This window comes from Carassius carassius, chromosome 20, assembly GCF_963082965.1.
Source record: "Carassius carassius chromosome 20, fCarCar2.1, whole genome shotgun sequence".
Lineage (NCBI taxonomy): Eukaryota > Metazoa > Chordata > Actinopteri > Cypriniformes > Cyprinidae > Carassius > Carassius carassius.
The window spans coordinates 6,367,356-6,386,664 of record NC_081774.1 but is presented as its reverse complement, the minus strand read 5'-3'; the positions used below and the strand labels follow the sequence as shown (position 1 = coordinate 6,386,664).

The 19,309-nt window shown below is 35.7% G+C and overlaps 1 protein-coding gene across 2 annotated transcripts; it reads right to left on the bottom strand.

Moving 5' to 3' along the window:
- Positions 1 to 3,941: 3,941 nt before the first annotated feature.
- Positions 3,942 to 18,585, bottom strand: lig1 (ligase I, DNA, ATP-dependent). 2 transcript variants are annotated; one of them, XM_059501318.1, is made up of 27 exons: positions 18,421 to 18,585; positions 18,135 to 18,197; positions 17,753 to 17,924; positions 17,490 to 17,643; positions 17,193 to 17,324; positions 16,809 to 17,108; positions 16,536 to 16,641; positions 16,329 to 16,424; positions 15,694 to 15,750; positions 15,522 to 15,580; positions 15,214 to 15,327; positions 14,968 to 15,134; positions 14,425 to 14,501; positions 14,089 to 14,180; positions 13,777 to 13,876; positions 12,782 to 12,867; positions 12,575 to 12,690; positions 12,359 to 12,454; positions 9,201 to 9,311; positions 8,133 to 8,204; positions 7,868 to 8,012; positions 7,584 to 7,666; positions 6,008 to 6,160; positions 5,283 to 5,336; positions 5,056 to 5,199; positions 4,853 to 4,945; positions 3,942 to 4,212 (listed from the first exon to the last, which is right to left on the bottom strand). In XM_059501318.1, the coding sequence occupies exons 1-27, from the start codon at positions 18,435 to 18,437 to the stop codon at positions 4,138 to 4,140; spliced, it is 2,934 nt and encodes a 977-aa protein (XP_059357301.1). In that variant the 5' UTR covers positions 18,438 to 18,585; the 3' UTR covers positions 3,942 to 4,137. The 2 variants fall into 2 exon arrangements, with proteins under 2 accessions (XP_059357301.1, XP_059357300.1); XM_059501317.1 differs by having other exon boundaries at positions 17,490 to 17,661; positions 18,421 to 18,584.
- Positions 18,586 to 19,309: the final 724 nt, after the last annotated feature.

The following is a 19,309-nucleotide window of genomic DNA, read 5'->3' as shown; positions in this document are numbered from 1 at the left end:
TGTCTACACTGAACAAATTAAATAAAAAAAACAAACAAAAAAAAAAATATATATATATATATATATATATATATATACGCTGTATATATTTATCTCAAAAGAAATAAGACCTTAAATATGGTACAGGAGTTTTTGATGAGTTTTATAGGCAATAACTAGTTTGAGAGTTTACCATTTGCTGCTAAGCAAACTAACAGGCTAGATAATAAAGTAAAAATAAATATATGCACATTAAAAATGCAGCTAATGACAGTTTACTCAACTTGAGAAATGTAATGATACACAATGCCAGTACGTCAGTTAACAAAAGCAGCCAAATATGACATTCCCGTTGGTTTCCAAGGTTACGGGTCCCTTCTCCACTTCTTTTTTCCTTTCAGAGCTACAGGGACTGTGAACCTTATTAGACATTTCTGCAAATATGCCAGTTTAGGCGTTTTTGGCCAATTTACTGCAATCCCAAAGGAGATACAACTAAAAACAAATAGTCAAATAATAATACATAACTCAAAGATGAGAATGCATAAACAAGGCGATGCATTCGGGTTAACACTAATGCAAGTATATTAGACATGTTTGTTGCATACAGATGGAAATCAAAGAGCATGACCACAGTGTTGACATTGGGTTTGACTTTGACAGCAGGACCAATCAAAATGCACCATCAGCTGAATCCCAAGTGAGAGCTACTGGAACACACAGTCTTGAGTGACAGCTGTAGAATGAGCATGAGGAAAGACAGACAGGCTGGTGAAAAACCTGCAAAAGAGAGAAAATTGAGAAAAGATAAGAGACGACAAAATGCAGCAGTGTATACATGAGAATAAACCACTGAAGACTAATGTGAAATGAAACTGAAATGATTGCATATCTACTTTATATACTGCTGAAAGCATCTTGACTGTAAAAATATGCAAAAACACCTTAAAGATTTGGCAGGGATTTTGTAGGGAAGGTCATTTTATGTCAACCATACTGAAACATTATCACAGTTTTTTTATATATATATGTTGGTGTTTTAGCTGGTATTCATACACATGTTGTGCTAACTTCTATCTGTGGTTGAAAATAAGATTTCGAACTGAATAAAATAAGATAAAAAATAAAATAAAATCTTTCTGGATGTCAAAGTTAACAATGACATCAGAAAATATTTTTTTATGTTAACTAATATATTCTTTATATTATTACAATTATCACAAAAAAAAACTTAAAGTGGTCTGACATCAAAAACATACACCTACTGCAAAAAGAAGGGACATTCAAAATAAAATACATATAAATTATAAACTATAATATTTTTTCATGACTGTCAAAGTTAGCAGTGACATCAGACTAGAATATATTGTTTATATTATCACAATTATATCCCCAAATAGACAATCTAAAATAGACAGACCACAGCAAAGAAAAAAGAAGAAAAAAACACTTAATGCTGTCTGACATCCAACACAAGGCTACTAGCAACACAGGTGACATTCATAAAGTAAAATAAAATAAAACAAAAAAGCTGTTTTGGGGAAACTTAAGTCTAACCTATCAGAGCACAAAGAACATACAGAGATCTGAATATAATAATGAATGACTAAATCTTTATGATTAAAATGAAAATTGAAGAAAAATATTGAAAATATTAATAAAAACTATAGTATCTCGATACTAAAACTGACAAGAAAGTCACAATGTAGTACTTCGTCTTCATTTTAAACAATGCTTTATTATTTTAAAGGAAACAAACCTGTTTTGTAAAATATTTTGCTTAAAAAAAAAAAAAAAGCATGATCACTCTTAATACCACTTGTTTCAATAAATTATATTATTTATTAAATTTACATTCTTATACATTTAAGTGTTTTTTACCTATATGAATACTGTTGAAACCATGCAATGTACATTATATCTGATGACATTAGACCTAAATATGTCACCAGTAGACACATCCAGACACACTCCACAGCAAAGGAGTCCTTAAAACTGACATCATCAAACCCAAGCCATCGACTGTGGTAGCAAAACACACACACACGCCTAATGGCAACAGAGCTGATATTCAGCTGGGTCACGTCGGGACAAAGAAGCGATCTGTCTTTTCTTCCTCCCTCCATTCTACCCTCGGCTCTTGTTCTCACATGGCAGGGATGTCACTGGGAGCACCAAAACAAGGGATGCAGGGAGAGAGAGATGAAGGGATGCAGAGGAGGGGCATAAAATGGAGAACAAAAGCATTGTTTGGATTTAAAGATGACTTATTGTGTTGAGGAACCGTGTGCTGGAGTAGGAGTGAGGAACTTGGAAAGCGAAAGAGAGAGAGAGAAATTTGGGGCCAGTTTGTACTCTCTCTCTGTCCCTGTCAATGGAGGACAGAAAACGGGCCTCGTTTGATTCATTCCAATGATTTTGTGACCTACAACACTCTCAGGGAGTGTTTGAGACTGTTTGCTGATAAGTTAGCATGACACACACGCGGTCCTCTGGGTGGAGAGCGGTATATTTACCCTGAGGAAACGCAGTCTGCCATGAAACCTTTGAGCTCTCGCACACACTTATGGTCCATACTCAAGGAATACATTACAAGCCCAGAAGAGATAGTTCAGTAAAGAACGAAAATTGTCATCATTTACTCCAATTCCAAAACACATATACGTCTCTTTTTTTTTGGATCATAAAAGGAAAAATGAAAACTACTCTGGACGCTTTTGTACGATTACAGCGAACAGGTACCGAAGATTTCAAGCTTCAAAAACGACAGATGAAATCATCATGTGGTCCAGATGACTCATAAGCTAGCTATATTACTGAAGTCCAGAATAGTGCATAATGTACAAATGTGCGAGCATACAGACATATAAATTTTGTATAGTTGAAACAGCTTAAATAATAAAAAATGCATCGTTATCCTCAGATAAGCATACTGCACAGTTAACTTAACGTTAAAGCACACAATAAAATTAATTACGGTACATTTTTGTGTAAAAATGTATTTATTTTTGATTCCAAGCAAATAATTCTCATTAGAAATGGAGTCAAGCATTGCATTTTAGGAAGCTCTTTAAAAGCACAACAAAATTACTAGTTAAAAAAATAAATTCAATAACATTAATAAGCAATATACTTTGTAAATAACACTAAAACAACAGTTACTCTCAGTAAACATACTGCCATTCTGAGCACAGCCTGTGAATATATTAGGTTGACTAGATTGGTTTAGTGCTTAGATTCCAGTTAATAAAAACATGTGGTTATAAGACAAGCCCTTGCTAATGAACAGCAGTCATTTAGCCGAATGCTTCAAGGCTCTTAAAATCAATGCTCTTATCTGCAATCCAAACCAAGCAAGTACATTCAGCTCATGGGCTATATTAATGAGCGCTAACGGTTGAATTATTAATACTGTATTAATTTCTCAATAATTAAACTTGTATTAATTCATTGTAATTCCTTTCTCAAAGACTTCCACAGATGGGTGAAGCCTCTCCCACAAATTCTTGCCATTACTAGACTGTCACAGCAACACTTTAAAATTCTCTTTACAGTCTTAACTCTGACAGAAGCACAGTGTCAAAACCTTCCAGACTCATTTCAGACAGGGTGAGCAAACACTGGAGAAGAGAAACGGAATTCTTTGAAGGAAGCGATGGAGAGTACAAAAGCAAGTGATGGAAAGAAAGAGCTGGATAATTTAATTTTCCATCTTTGGTCACTGACAATAGATCTGTTTCCACTGGAAACCCACTATGCTAAAGATACACACTTCAACATGAATATGCACTCACATGATCATCTGTGCATAGATACACATTTAAAATGGCATAGTAATAGGCATTCATAAGCTGATAAATGTGTGAAATTCAACTATAAACTAAAAGGGATCACATGCAAAGTACACAAAACAGACACAACAAAAGACAAAACCACTGGTGAAAAACACCCAAGGCAGTCGGTTTGTGAAAAGCAAGTTTATTTTAGCTCTGTATCATTGAAAGACTATTTACATGTTCATTTCCATTTTTCATTAAGTCGCACAATATCACAGCATTAAAATTCAGCACATTAATATGCAACAAAATATTGAAAAATGCTCCATTGCCCAATAGGAACAAGACAAGCTGACATCAGGAGCCAATCAGAGCGCAGCAATCAATAGTAGTCCTCCAGATCTTGCTTTTCACCCTGATTTTGAATCTGCTGCTGTTTCTTGTAAAGATCTGCAATCTGAAAGAGAGAAAGAGAGAGAAAGACTGATGCAGGAGATCAGAATAGTTCATTTTGAGAGGGTGTGTGTGCATGTGTGTTTCCAACCATCGGGAGACAGGAATAAAAGAAAACCGAAATAAATGAACTGTGAAAATGAGGGGGGAAAGAAAGAAAGACAGTGTGGAGCGTAAAAAGATGGATTTCCTTTAACGGATCCACTCCACTTGCTCCACTAAATCACGATGTCACGAAGCTCCGAACTACGGCAATGTCATCACGTTTGACTTTCAGAAGGAAAAACTACTTTAAAATCTCACTCTTCCGGTCTCATATGCCATGGAGCTATCTCACACACACACACAAAACATACTGTACCGTATCCTGCATTTTCCATACACTTATGACATTTGATTTTGAAAGGAACGTCCCATGTGGGGTAATTACTATTGACTCCTACACTTGTGCTTTTTCTACTATATCTTTTATTTATGAATGAATTAAATATTGATTATATATTTATTTATATTATATCTTTTGAGTATTTCTTACTCCTTTCAATTTCAAATCACACTGTATTCACATTAGCACTATGTATTAAGTAAATACACAATTCCTCGTGTGGGTCTTGCTCCTTGTTTTTCTGCATTTCATATGTTACCTGTGACCCTGTGGTGGCGTCCTCTGGCTTTTTGTCATCTCTAATCCTGAGGTACCGTGGGAAACGAAGTGAAATGCCTTTCTCTGGGTCCACCTGATGGCAAAGAAGAGAACGGCACCATAAAGAGCCAAAGTTGAGCACAATGAGCCAAGACCAAAAACACTGATTCAGCTTCATGATTCACATGATCGTGGTGTACTGACCAATCCCATCGCTGCCTTGTAAACCGGAGACAGTGAAAGGTCAGCGCATTTCACCTCCCACACTTGCACCGCCTCCAGCCAAACATCCGGCTCTGCTGATTGGTCCACACGGTAATATGGACGTGGTTTTGGTAAGATGTGCTCCTGAGGTGGATTGCACATAAAGACATTGAACTTTATGTGCATTGAACTATATGGAAACCAAGAAAGTGCAAATCTTGATTTACCTTTAAGAAATTGTAATGTTGCTCCAGATCTTCATCTTTGAAGCCTGTTCCAATCTGACAAAAATGAACAAATAAATACATAACACTCGTATTAATATATACTTTAACGTCCAAATATTTGGGGTCAGTTTTTTAATAAATGTATACTTTCATATAGCGAGGACACATTAAAATGGTCATAAGCGACAGTAAACATTTATAATGTTACAAAAATGTATCTATATTTTAAATAAATGTTGTCTTGAAATTTTTAGTAATCGAATATCCTAGAAAAAAAAGTTTGAGTTTGGTTTCCACTAAAATATTAAGCAGCACAGCGGTTTTCAAAATTTTTTATAAGAACCATTTCTTGAGCACCAAATCAATATATTAGATTGATTTCTGAAGGATCGTGTGACACTGAAGACTAATGATGCTGAAAATTTTGGATCCACAGGAATAAATTACATTTAAAATATATTAAAATAGAAAACAATTCTTGTAATTGTAATAGTTTCTAATAATTTCACAATATTGAATAACATCTATCCATCTATGAATTAGACATTACAAAAGAATCTGCTACAAATTTTTACATATACACGAGTAATTACATTTATAAACTCTGCATTAGATGCAGTTACTTACCTGTAATCAGATTAATTCTCTTTAATTTACTTGATTAAAATCTTTAATGGATTTACAGTCCTAGTTTTCCCTGGCCCCTCTCAGACTAATGCACACACCTTGCAGACAGATTGGAACTCCTCGTTCTCCTCATCGTAGCAGGCCAGTAGAAATCCTCCATAGCTACCTGCTCTCTTCCCCTTCCCCAGATAAGCACCAATCACACACAGATCCACTGTATCTCCAACACCCTCAAGATAGTCCTTCTTCAGCTGCAGAGATAGACCATTAGAAACAATACAGCAGACAAGCAGATTACAGTTCTGACAGTAGTATAAATAGGAATAAACTACACTGCAAAAAAACATTTTAAACAATATTTTTGTCATGCTCTGGAGTACAAAAACTAATATATATATATATATATATATATATATATATATATATATATAAACAAACCATTGAAACAAGATAACCCAAGAGGCAAAACAACTAAAAACTGGCATCACTCTCCCCTTTGTCATTACAAACATATATTACTTTCATTCTTTCACTGAACTCAAAAATAACTGTTTGGCACAATGACAGCTTCAGTCGCCATTTACTTTTACCACACTTTTTTAATACAATGGGAGTGAATAGTGACTGAGGCTGTCATTCTGCTGAGTAAGTCAAACTAGTTTGAAACATAAGGGCTTTGAGAAACCCCAATTATAGAGACCATGAATTTGGAGATTTAAGCAGCAAAATAGAATCTAGGTAAAATAAATTCATGTTACATCTGGGGGTGTGAGAGAGGGAGGTTTATTGTTCAGCAAGAATGAATTAAAATGATCAAAAGTGACAAAAAGCCTTATATTTCTGTAGAATAAACAAAATAAATGGAGCAAAGACTGCTGAAAATTCAACAAAATATTTTTCCTGTGTTTTGGTGAACCTAACATTATTCTGCCAGAAATTGAAGTTTTATTTCACATTGCCATGATGTAACACATTTTTGGTAATCCGATGAATGAAACACTTGCCAAATTAAGTGTACTTCATCTCGCTTGAATATTTATTCTGTAATTTGGAATTTGATGGACGCATACCAAACAATTATTTACAAATAATGAATAAATTTGGCATCAGCGCAAGACAGCTGCTTCTTATTAGATACAACGGAGACAGAAAATAAGTAACATTCTGAATTGGACTGGATGAGACATTTGTAGAAACCAGGAATTAGCTGAACTCAGTACTGACAAGTCAAATTGTTTGGCAACAATTAACAAACTACAGTTAAACCAGACTAAAACTCCTGTTACAATCTACCAAAAAATCCAGAACCTAAAAACAGCCTTCAACAACATTTAACAGAGTACACTAAAGATTTCTGCATTTTGTTGTACACAGAGCCAGACACAGAGCCAGAGAAGAGCTTAATGGGGTGGAAATTACACTTTAATGACTTGCACCTTCCTTCTGACTTTGAATACTTGTCTGGGTTTTATTTTTTGAACACAAAGGATGCGCCTGTCTATCTGAGACTATTGCATTTTTTGTTCCAGCAGTCTTACAAAATGTTGTTTGTGAAATTCTTTTATTGACTACATAGCATTCCAATGTTTAAAACATTAAAAGGTCAAATGAAATGTTTTAATTAAACATTAACAATAATAAGTATGAACATAAACACAGTGTTGTGTGCGATACCTTGAGCCAGTTGTGGGAGCGTTTGGCAATCTCATAAGTTGCATGTTTTTCCAATGTCTTCACCATTAGGCCCTCACAAGAATCTGCAAAACATTACAAACTCCTTAAATAGAGATTAATTAACAAATTCTGAATATTACTAATACTGAATGAGTAACACCTCACATTGAGCAATTCAACTCTAAATATCAGTCAATTGTCAAACCAATACAATACAGTAATTGTCTATTATATAAAAGTACAAAGACAACAGAGCCACAGCTTTAGATCTGTCATTCACACACCTCGTACAGACTGCTCCAGGAACTCAGCAATGCTCTCTGTGTTGTCAGCGTCCAGAGATCGAGCAAAAACAAACTCTCCTTCTTTCTCCTCAAAACTCTCCCGTAACAGAGCCCTGCGTTTGCTCAGAGGCTCTCGCACCAGAGACTGTCACAGACAGACACACATAATTGACTAAAACAGCACATAGCATGTAAAAAGGAAGATTTCTGAGACATGCAAAATTATTCAAATGTGATTGGCTTTGAGCTGTTATCATGGTCTTACCTCTCCGTTGAGGTACAGCAGATCAAAGGCGTACACACACACCTGAACCTTGATCTCAGATGCATCCACATCCTGAAATACACACACACAAACTCATGTAAACTTTTAAAGGGGGCATATCATGAAAATCTGAGATTTCCATGTTTAAGCACTATAATTGGGTAACGTGAAACGTGAAAACCAGAAAACGTGAAAAAAGCCTGGCAACTTTGTTTTGGTAAGCCTACGAAGAACAAGCAGCTCAGATTTCGCTCCTCTAGTGATGTAGGAAGGAGATCTTATTATAATATTACCACCCCTTAATCTGCATGCTTCCAACCACAGCAAGTGACCATAGTGTTTCACTTTTAACGCCATGACCTTCACAGACATAAGCCACTGTTTTTACAACTTGTGTGTTTTTAACATAAAACTTGTGTGTGTACTTGACAGTTAAAGGGCAATAAGACATGAAAGAGAACTGTAACAGCCACTTTCTGTGTGTTTGCTTTGGATGTTTCCACACAGAAAACCATATATAAGAAGTTTAAACTAATACACACTTTAAAACGCATGATTTCAGTGCAATAGACATGATAATCAAAACTGAACAGATTTTTTTAGCAGAGTATCCGAGGTACAAGCTGTAAAGGCACAGCCCTATTCTGGAAAAGGGGGAGGGGAACAGCAGCTCATTTGCATATAAAGATACATGCACAAAAACAGCCTATTTGCTCACGTTCAAAACAGACATATGTTTAAAATAGACAATAGGCAAAATAGGCATTGCTTAAGTTCAAAATAGGCATTTTCAAAATTATATAATAAATAAATGAGCCGTGGGGTATTTTGAGCCAAAACTTTACAGACAAATTCTGGGGACACACGAGACTTATATTATATCTTGAAAAAAAGATGCATAATAAGTGTCCTTTAAAGGGCTTTTAATAAACATAAGGATTTGATTTTTATATTTAAAATGGTTTAAGATACAGCATGTCACCCTGAAGGACAACTATTAAATTACATGTCTTTCATCTATATTCAGCTGTTTCTCTGCTCACATTTTTCTCTATTTGTACCTCTTACCTTTCTCTTCCTTGTGGTGAGGACCTGAAATGGCTGGATCTGTTTCTTTTCTCTGTCCCAGGCAACCGCCTCTGAATCCAGAACACAGGACCGTACGTTCTCTTTCTTCACCTGCATGAGAGAGGTAAGGACATTTATTAAATCTACTTTCAACACCTGAATAAACTGGATCATTGACGCAGAGTAATGCCTCACCCTGCAGACATGCCCCTCACAGTCATAACATCTTAAAATTACTTGTATATAAGGTCACCTGAGGTTTGAACACTAACACTTCACCAACATATAACCCATCGAACCCTGAGGCTGTGTGACATTTACAATTCAATAGATGTTACAAGTGCATATTGAGTTTGTGAGAGCTGCAGCAGAAGGTATGGGGCAGTTTTGGAAATGTTTACAATCCTCCCACATAATTGAATGCATTCACAGTTAGTGTTTAGGATTGACAACGGAATTCAATAACAGATGTGCCTGTTCATACAACAGCTTACAGAAACAGCTTGAATTCAGTCTGTATGAATTAACTGAAGTCAAGCCCTGTTTCTATTCAATACTCATATTTCTATTCTATTCTATTATTGTAACCATAGTGACAGTGACTAAAGGGTCGTTCACACCAAGAACGATAACTAATATTTCAATAATCATTCTTATCTTGGAGAACAGTAAAGTCCACACTACAACTATAACGATAAAGACTAAGAGGAACAATATTGTTGAAATCTTGTTTTCTTTTCTAGCTGATTAACAATAAAAACATTGACAGCCAATCAGAATCCACTTAAAGAGTTTGAGCATTTAAAGCAGCAGACGACAAAACTAACACAGTTATTGTTTTTTGTGCAAATGGCCTATATTGGTTGTTCAATAGAAGTTAAGCTCAATCATCGACCATTACATACTGTTGATTACTGCACAAAAAAAAAAAAAATTGTGGCAGAATTTTATGGAAAGTTCATAACTCATAAATTAACTCTTTCTGTTAAAAAAAGTTTATTTGAGCTGTAAATTAGTTCAAATCCTTTTACCTACTACATTTTTTACATAAAAATCATGTTCTGTACTAATAAAACTATTAAAGTATTATTAATAAAGTATTTTAATGTTTGTGGTTTCGTCTCCATTCACATCTATTGCAAGTGCCTCAATGTAACCCTGATTTTGTTTTTGAGGAAATTACATTTTGTGGTAATCAGCATTATGGAACAAGTACTGACAATTTGTATGAATTAATAAACTTAATTTAAAATCAATTATTTAATTAAGTGCTACTTTGTATATATAAATGCATTTGTCAAGCATTTTCATTACCAAGCACGCTACCATATTTAGCACTAGAACACGACTGACAACTGTAATTCCCCACATGACACATCTTGTTTACAACTCAGACGGTTTTGATTCTGGTACAATAATTTGATACTTGTACAATAATGAGATTTTGCATTGAATATCACACAACTGAGAAAGGGAAGACAGAGAGAGATATTATGGTTCTGAGATTGGATATGGACACTGATAAGCAAAACAACAGCATTGATTTATCTGCGTGTGAGTTTATGTCATTCATCAAATGCTTTCTTTGCTTTAGGGCTAGAATCCATTATTGCTTTCTTGAGAGGAGAACAGAGCAGGATGACAGAGGACAAATATGGCCTTTGAAAAAGAGAGAGAAAGAGACAGATACAGAGAGACTCGCAGACACATAAAGAGAGAGTCTGTGAGAAAGACTCTAACAGCATATCCAAACCAGGTGTGATGGTTTCTTTTCCTGCAAACATTTCATCAGGAGCTTGGCTTTCTATTTTAGTTGTGTCATGTTGGGAACCTCCACCCACGGTGAAATCTCATTTGAACAGAGTTCCAAAATTGCTGCATATTCAACATCATATGTTCTGACTGGCAGTGGCTCTTCTTACTAAAGGCTGGAATACATCACATGACTTTCGTCCAGATTTTTGCCCAGATTTACAGCCTGGATGAGCTGACGTTGGTTGCCAAAAGTCAAAGTCAATTTGCAGACATTGAGCCACAGATGCTGACAGATTTCACAAAAAATCATGTGATTTTAGAACATATTATTTTCATTTGTCATGCATCTTTTAGCAATGAGGGACATAATACATTTACATTTATGCATTTAGTAGACACTTATCCAAAGCAACTTAGTGCATTCAGGCTATACATTTCTTTTTACCAGAACCTGTGTTCCCTGGGAATTGAACCAACAACCTTTTGTGCTGCTAACGCAATGCTCTACCACTGAGCCACATAAACACCTATATTCAGAACAACTTGAATGTCTGGTAGTGTGTGATCCTCAGTCATTTAGATTTTAAAAGTCCTGTATTGTATTCCAGCCTTAACAAAAAGTGAAACTAGTCAGGTGCACACTGTGGGAGAACTGTACAACAGCTGTCAGAATGTGCATTAGCAAGATATTGGGTGAAAGCCAAGTCAGACTGTTCAACATCAAATATCTTGACTGTACAAGCTACATTTGAGTTGCGATTGCATGGGTGTTTGAAGTCACCAGTTCGTGTTAGTTTTGAAATATATATGATAGCGCCATTTTAGTATTATTTTAATATAATAGTATTTATTCAGATTTTGAACAAGCTTTTATTTTGTTATTTCTACATTTCTTTTTCATTTTTATTTCAGATTTAGTAATTTTACCATTTAAACTTATTTCAGTTAGTTGCAAAAGCAACATTTATCATTTTGATGTATGTTCTTCATGTCATAAAGTATTTATACTTCATTTTAATTACCAAATTATTTTTAATCAGTTATTAATTGTATTTTTTATTATTATTATTTTAAAACTCTGTATTAGTATATATTAAGCTTTAACCCCAATTTCTTTTTTTACATAAAACCTGACCAACATAACCACTCTGCCAGAACCTCTCAGGCTAAGATTTCTTAGCAAAAGCAATTAATTGGGCATCAGTGAGCATGTCACACTGAGGCTTAGGCAATCCCAGACTGCCAATTTTTGCTGTATGATGGAATCTTTTATTATCCCTGAAATTAGACAGCCAAATTTTGGAATGAAATTGGACAGTGTGCACCTGTGTTTAAACACAGAGATTTGCTTTTGTGTCTATCTGATCTATTTATTTCTATCTTTCTGGGTACATATGTGTTACCTGTGGGATTCGTGAAATAATATCAGGGTATTTGCTGGTGTTGTCTTCTTGGTTTCGGCTGAAAATGCGCACCTCTCCATTCTCAAGAATATGGATCTGTTAAATGCAAAACAAAAAGGCAATTAACATTTTAATCAATGATATTGCTATGGAAACAGAAAGTCACTTTTATGGCTGAGGCTCCACCTTGTGGAATAAGAATAAAACAACACACACCTGGGCTCTCTCGCCATCATATTTATACTCGCAGGTGAAAGATGCCTCATCGAAACGTTTCATTACCTCCCCAACCCCTTTAGTCGGGTGAGCCAACATGGGCCGCAGGGGCACACCTGTAAAACACAATTAAATTTAGTCTCATCCTAAACTCAATTTTCTTTTTGTTGGTGGGAGAACTGAGCAAATGTTGTAATTGGTCAGTACCTGGGGTGAGCTTGCAGTGATTGGGCAGTTCATCTATGCCCTCCTTCATCAATACAGGAATGATTGCATCATAATTTGGCATCTCACTGGGAGGAACAATATGAGGGAAAACATTATTTGTATGCATTGAGGTGATATGTACTAACTGCAACACCTGTCCAATTTGCTCAAATCAGACTTCCTGTAGGGTACAAATTATGTGAATACTCATTAAACAGGCACTTGTTATGCAGTGGACACCTGCAGTCGTAATTGAAATATTGTTTGTAGTATATGGATAATTATCCCTCACAGTACCAGTTTGTGTTTGACAATCAGGTTAGGCTCGGTCTGTGAATGTTAGCCAATAGGATAAAATACAAAGAAATCTTTTTTTTTTTCTTTTTTCAGCCCTTTTGATTGGACATTGTATATACATTTATATACATTCATTGCAATATGAATATCTCTTCACTAAATGGACAAGGACAAATTACATTTGTACATATACATAGTGTATACAGCTACTTAACCTTTTTGCAGTAATGAAACAGACTTCCAAAATCTTTGCTAATGAGCTCTAAACCTATTAAAATATTTTACTTTTAGTCACAAGACTACTGTTTTTGAGTATTGATGCAAAAAAGTAAATCAGTTTTAAATTTAAACGAAATTATTAAATTTATTAAAGGGATTAATGTAGATGAAACCATCACTGTTTTACTGTGCTTAATTAAGAAATGATTACAGTTGTTGAATTCTGCCCACATTTGAATTGCCATACAAGGAAGAATAGTGAAAGGAGTGTGTGTGTGCGCACGCATTTAGTTTATCAAAAGTACAGTAATAAAGTACATTTGTGAAAAATCAGCATATTATTATTTTTGTACATTTTAAAACATTATTTTTTTGTGACGGCAAAACTAAAAAAACAAATATGTATACATAAATGTTTTCAATGGTTCTTTTAAAATATTTTTCATCAGTGTCTTGCATATATACACACACTCACTCACCAGTATGTCTGTTTTAGGATCAGTGATTTCTCCTCCAGCCACACTCTCCTGTTTTCTGCACTCATTCCTTTCCCAGCATCCAGCACAGCTGGTGGGAACTCTGAACCAACACAAGAAAAACATTTTAGTAACATTTCAGCACTGCTAAACTAAATAGACACCTAATTAATATTTACATGTTTAAACGTTATTCATTTTTTACTTATCACGGCAGAGAGTAATCTTAATTGCAAATGCTGAATGCCTGGAGGTTCTATCAATGCTCTGATTATGATGTGTGTTAATGCCAGTTTCATTAGGATCATTTCAAACCTTGGCCTGGGGGCGACAGACACACAGCTTGACTGAGAGACGTGAGAATGCTCTGCTCAGCCAATCCGATCCGCAGCTTCCCAGCCAGTGACCTGTCAATCACACAAGCAACCAATCAAACTAACACATTTCACTTCTGCATTAATATTCAAATTAATCTGTCACCATACAGCAGTATAATCAAGGCCAGTAGCACAATTTAGATTTAGCTAAAATCAACTGTCACCCATAAATTACATTCATTATTCAGTATTTTTCTGAATGAACTCAACATTTCTGCATGGTTGGTCAGATGAGAAATGTAAAAAGTCATAAGTGAAAGGCAAAATAACGCACCGCACAATGTATCGGGCCTCAGAAAACCGACACGCCACAAACAAGCCTTTAATAATGTCAATCTTCTTATTCATTGCCTGACACAGAGAGAGAAAGAGCAAGAGAGAGAGGAAGTGGATTTACATTGAGAACAGTTTTTAAATTGATAAAAAGTGACAGTTAAAACATTTATGATGTCATAAATGATCTTAATGAAATAAATGTTGTTCGTAGTCGTAGTTGAGTTTCGTAGTGTCATTACTCCAGTCACATGATCCCTCAGAAATCATTATAATATGCTGGTTTGCTGCTCAAAAATTGTTTATTCTTATCATCTACGAAACTATTTTGCTGTAGATGATAAGAATAAACAATTTTTGAGCAGCAAACCAGCATATTATAATGATTTCTGAGGGATCATGTGACTGGAGTAATGACACTGAAAAATCAGCTTTGCATCACAGGAATAAATTATATTTGAAAACATACTACTATAATAAACAGATACATTCAATTGTAATAGTACATTCACAATAGTGTTGTCATTACTGCATTTGTACTCACAGAATTTCCACTCATGTTAGCAATCTCTTTCAGTTTGTTGAAAACGCCCCCTGCTGTCAGATTGGCCGGTGCAAACATCATTCTCTGGTTACTGCGAGAACTTTCAGCAACCAATCCCAGGTCACCTTTCTCCTGAGCCTCTGCCTTGATTTTGTCCAGTTGTCGCCCTGGTAACAGAAGTTTACAGTACAGGGGTCAGGCAAGGAGAATGGTGAATGACATCAGGGAAAACACAAATATATTTACCAGTTGCCTGAGCCACAGCTTTCATCAGGATGGTCTCCCCAATGCCCAGCTCCAGACCCTGATATGCAGGGCCGAGCTGATTCAGACACAGGTACACACAGCATAACAGGTCATCTAAACAAACAACAGAATATTGAACAGATGCAAACACATCATATTTTGAATGTATGCTACATTCACAAGATCAAGTTAAAGTATTTTTTTTCAATCTGCCTCCCTAACAGATTCATTAACCTGTTCACCTATTCACTACTTGGACAAAAAGAAAGCAAAAATAATTAACCTACTTAAACTCGATGAATACACACCTGGAGAAAGCAGTATTACAGATCGCAGAAAGTTGGAAAGCGTTTCAATGTTCTTCAGCCTAAAAAATAAAATAAGGTTGAAATTTAACTGCTTTACACACTTATTTTGAAACTGTAATAGATGTAAGAGAGAACACATACACAGTTTATACAAAACAATTCTACTTCATACCTGCCTGAATCCTCTTCAATCTTCTCAAAGGTGCGAGCGACAGCCAAATATGGCACTCTGAGAAAGAGATTAAGAAAACATACAACAATGAACTTCCATAGAAAAAGTCTCAATCAAACTTTACTACTTTAGAAAGAAAAATGTATTTTGCAATTGTATTAAGCTTTTTGTTCATGCCTTTGGAATAAAATTACTATAACTTTAGTGGATTAATCATTTCCTTAACTTTCTAGTTCTTATAACAATGATATTTAGGTCTTGCAGAGATGACACATTTTTGCAAGTCAACTCATAAGTTAGCATCACCCTGGTTCCCTTGGCAGAAGAGCCAATAAGACTTTCCATTGGCTTTTGCATTATTACAGAAAATAGCTAGCAAAATTGATTCTTACACATTTTGTACATAAATATGCTACACAAATGAACAACTTATAATTAATCTAAAGCCTAAATACAATCAAAACATATAAAAAGCTACAAAAGCAATCACAGCATGCTCACAATACTGTCATATCCACTAAGCTTCCAACAAATCTTCCAATATTTATTTAAAGTCTACAAAAATGCTACCGTAGCGCTGTTTTTTATTTTGACTCATTCCTGCAGCACACTGTTATATAACTAATTAAATGTACTTTTGGCCTTTCATCCAGCAGGCGTGGTCAATAGGATGGTAATGAGCTCTGGAAGGATCATACTGGCTCTGGACTGTAGAATCCACCCCCTTTCCACTGTCAAAACAATCAAGCTCATTCAAATGGAGTCAAAGAAAAAAACTGTGGCCTTTCATAACAAACAATCATATTTTTTAAGTAAAATATTCCAAGTCAGGTTTCTTCAACCTTTTCTTCTCTTTCTGTTCAGCAGCATCAGAGAACTCTTCGTCCTTCTTTTTTTCTCCCTCATTTCGCTCCTCTTTTTCCAGTTTGACAGCTGCCTTTCTGGGTGCTACAAGAGATTGTAAGATGTAAGTTACATATTAATGTAAAAAATAAAGTTTCAGTAATCATGCAGGTTTGGGTTGTCAAGTAAATAATGACAATTTTCATTTTAGAGTGAACCATCCCTTTAATTAAAAAGACAGAAGATGAGAAAGAAAAGGACAACAGGTTTACCAAAAAAGCTGCTGATGGGTTTCTTTTTGGCCGATCCCCCTTCCTCTTCTGTGTTTTTTTCTTTTTTAACCGCTCGTTCAGGACTGCTGAGTTCCTTCTCTTTCTTGTCTTTTTTTTCTTTCTTCTCATTTTCTCCATTTATCTTTTTCTCCTGCTTTACCTTCTTTTTATCCTTTTCTTTCATGTTATTGTTTGCATTGTCCTCCGCTACGGTTGTTTTTGCTTCTTCATCCTCTTTCTGTTCCACCACTGCAGTCTTCCCATCTTCTCTCTTTTCTTCCAATTCCATCATCTCGTTGTCTGAGTTAAAGAGAGAAAGAGAAGAAACGGTGAGAAACACTTTAAGATACAGCAGATACTATACCTGAAATCAACTCAAATCACCTGTCTGTTCAGGTGAGGCCTCAACTCGTGCTCTCTTACTCTCCTGCCCTTCATTGACCTCCTTTTCCTCCTCTTTTGCCCCTTCTCCATCACTTCTACTTTCCAGCTTCCTCTTGGGGAACTGCTTGCGGGCTAGAGAATGGGAGAGGGATTTTAATCCCATGTAGCCTACTGTATTCAATTTAAAACAAACTTTCCAGAAAATCCTTTGGCATATAATCTACTACATGCCTTTTTTGAAAGAATAAATGATCAGTAGCACAAGATGGAATGTGAGAAGAAGAGAGTGATACAGACCGGTCTTGCGTTTGGGAATGCCGGACGGCGATGTTGATGTCGGAGTTCCAGGAGTACCGGAAGAAGCAGGGGTAACCACCGCAACAGAGGTACTTGACGTGACCGGAGTCGTTGGGGTTATGGGAGTTTTTGGAGAAACCGGAGTGGAAGCAGCCTTTGTAACATCAGATTCCTGTGTATTTAACATAGTAGAAACAAAATTGTTATCAAAAATACTGACATCTCATCCCGGTCGAAGTTCATGATAACTCAATAAACCTTACCTGCTCTGGCTTTACTGGTTCAGCTTCACTCTGTTTTGGCAGCTGCTCTTTTACTATCGGCTGATCTTCATCATCGCTGTCTATGATTGCGCGACTGCGTTTATGCACCTTCTTTACTGGTGAATCACTTTCCTGCACACCATTCTGAATTTTGAGGGGACTTTTTAAGGGTCTGAGCAGAAGGAAGAGAAAAACATTATCATATAACATAATAACATTGCTTATTTGTTTTAATATTCCTTCAACTCCACAGTGGTCATTGTTACCAAAGAGAATAAATACAGAATCAACACAGAATGAGTTATGTGGTTTCTACACCACTGTGTTCAATTAGAAAATAAAAATTAATTCAACAAATAAATAGCAGCTAATTATCACTCACTCAGTCTTTGTTTTGACCTGTCCATCACTCTTCTCCTTACTTTTCATTGGCTGAAAGAATGACCTGTGGGCGGGAAACGACGAGATCGCGTTATAAAGACAAATAAACTCCCTCAAGTTGATACGGAATTATAAAATCTGACAAAGAAATTTAAAGGAAACCATTATTGTCACAGTTAGAGTAAGTTAGCTGGTGTAGGTTAAACGCAGTCTTGTATCAGAACCACTGCATGTAATGTTCTGTGGTCAACATCGCGGATAAAAGCAGAAAAGCAGGACACACTCACGCTATGCTTCGCTGCATCGTTGGGGTCTTGCACTGCTGTTACCGAATAAAGCCGGAATATGTTTTTTTATATATATATATTGGCGTATTATTAAAATTTCTGAAGCTTCGATGTTTTCTTCCGCGCGCTTAACTACGTGTGATTCGGCGCCAAAGTGACGTCGTACCCACAGAAAGAATCAGCGGGGTTTATTTAGTACAACAGTATTTTAGTGCCACCTGTTGGATTGGATGTATTGGATGCAATCGTGTATCGTTTTATTACAAATTATTATTATTTATTTATTTTTTACTTGAATTCAGTCACAGACTCATACTGCCACTGAAGTAATATGTAGGATTTAGTTTCCTTCTATGTCATTGTTTCTTAGCATTTTCCTTCTTTTGCTTTTTATTCCCAAGAAGCAAGTAACCTCTGAATGGTAATTAGCCTGCATAATGGGGATCAAGTGTCCCCATGAGTATAATAGGTCTACCATTAAATTTGTGACCTGTGAGAAAATCTTTGGTCCCTGTGAGGAAACCAGGTTTTAAATCATACTGAATTATCATATTATATGAAGATAAAAATTGCAGAAGGTTTTGTGTGAGGGGTATGTTTAGTGTATAAAGTAGAAACTGCAATCATGGCCACAAGTTTTGCAAAATTTGCTGCTTAAGCTGTTGTGGTGTTCATTCACATAGTTTCTAGATTATTGTAGAGTGATCAGATGCTTTTAAAATAATTGCTCCATTGGCCAAAAAATGTACAAAAAATCTTGACACAAAATGACCAGCTAACATTAATTGACTAATCATATCAGCAGCACAAGTGAAAGTGTAAATTGATAGGGTGAAGTCAGCTAAAATGGGCTAAAGAAGTTTGTAGCATCGTATCTTTAAAAAATTTT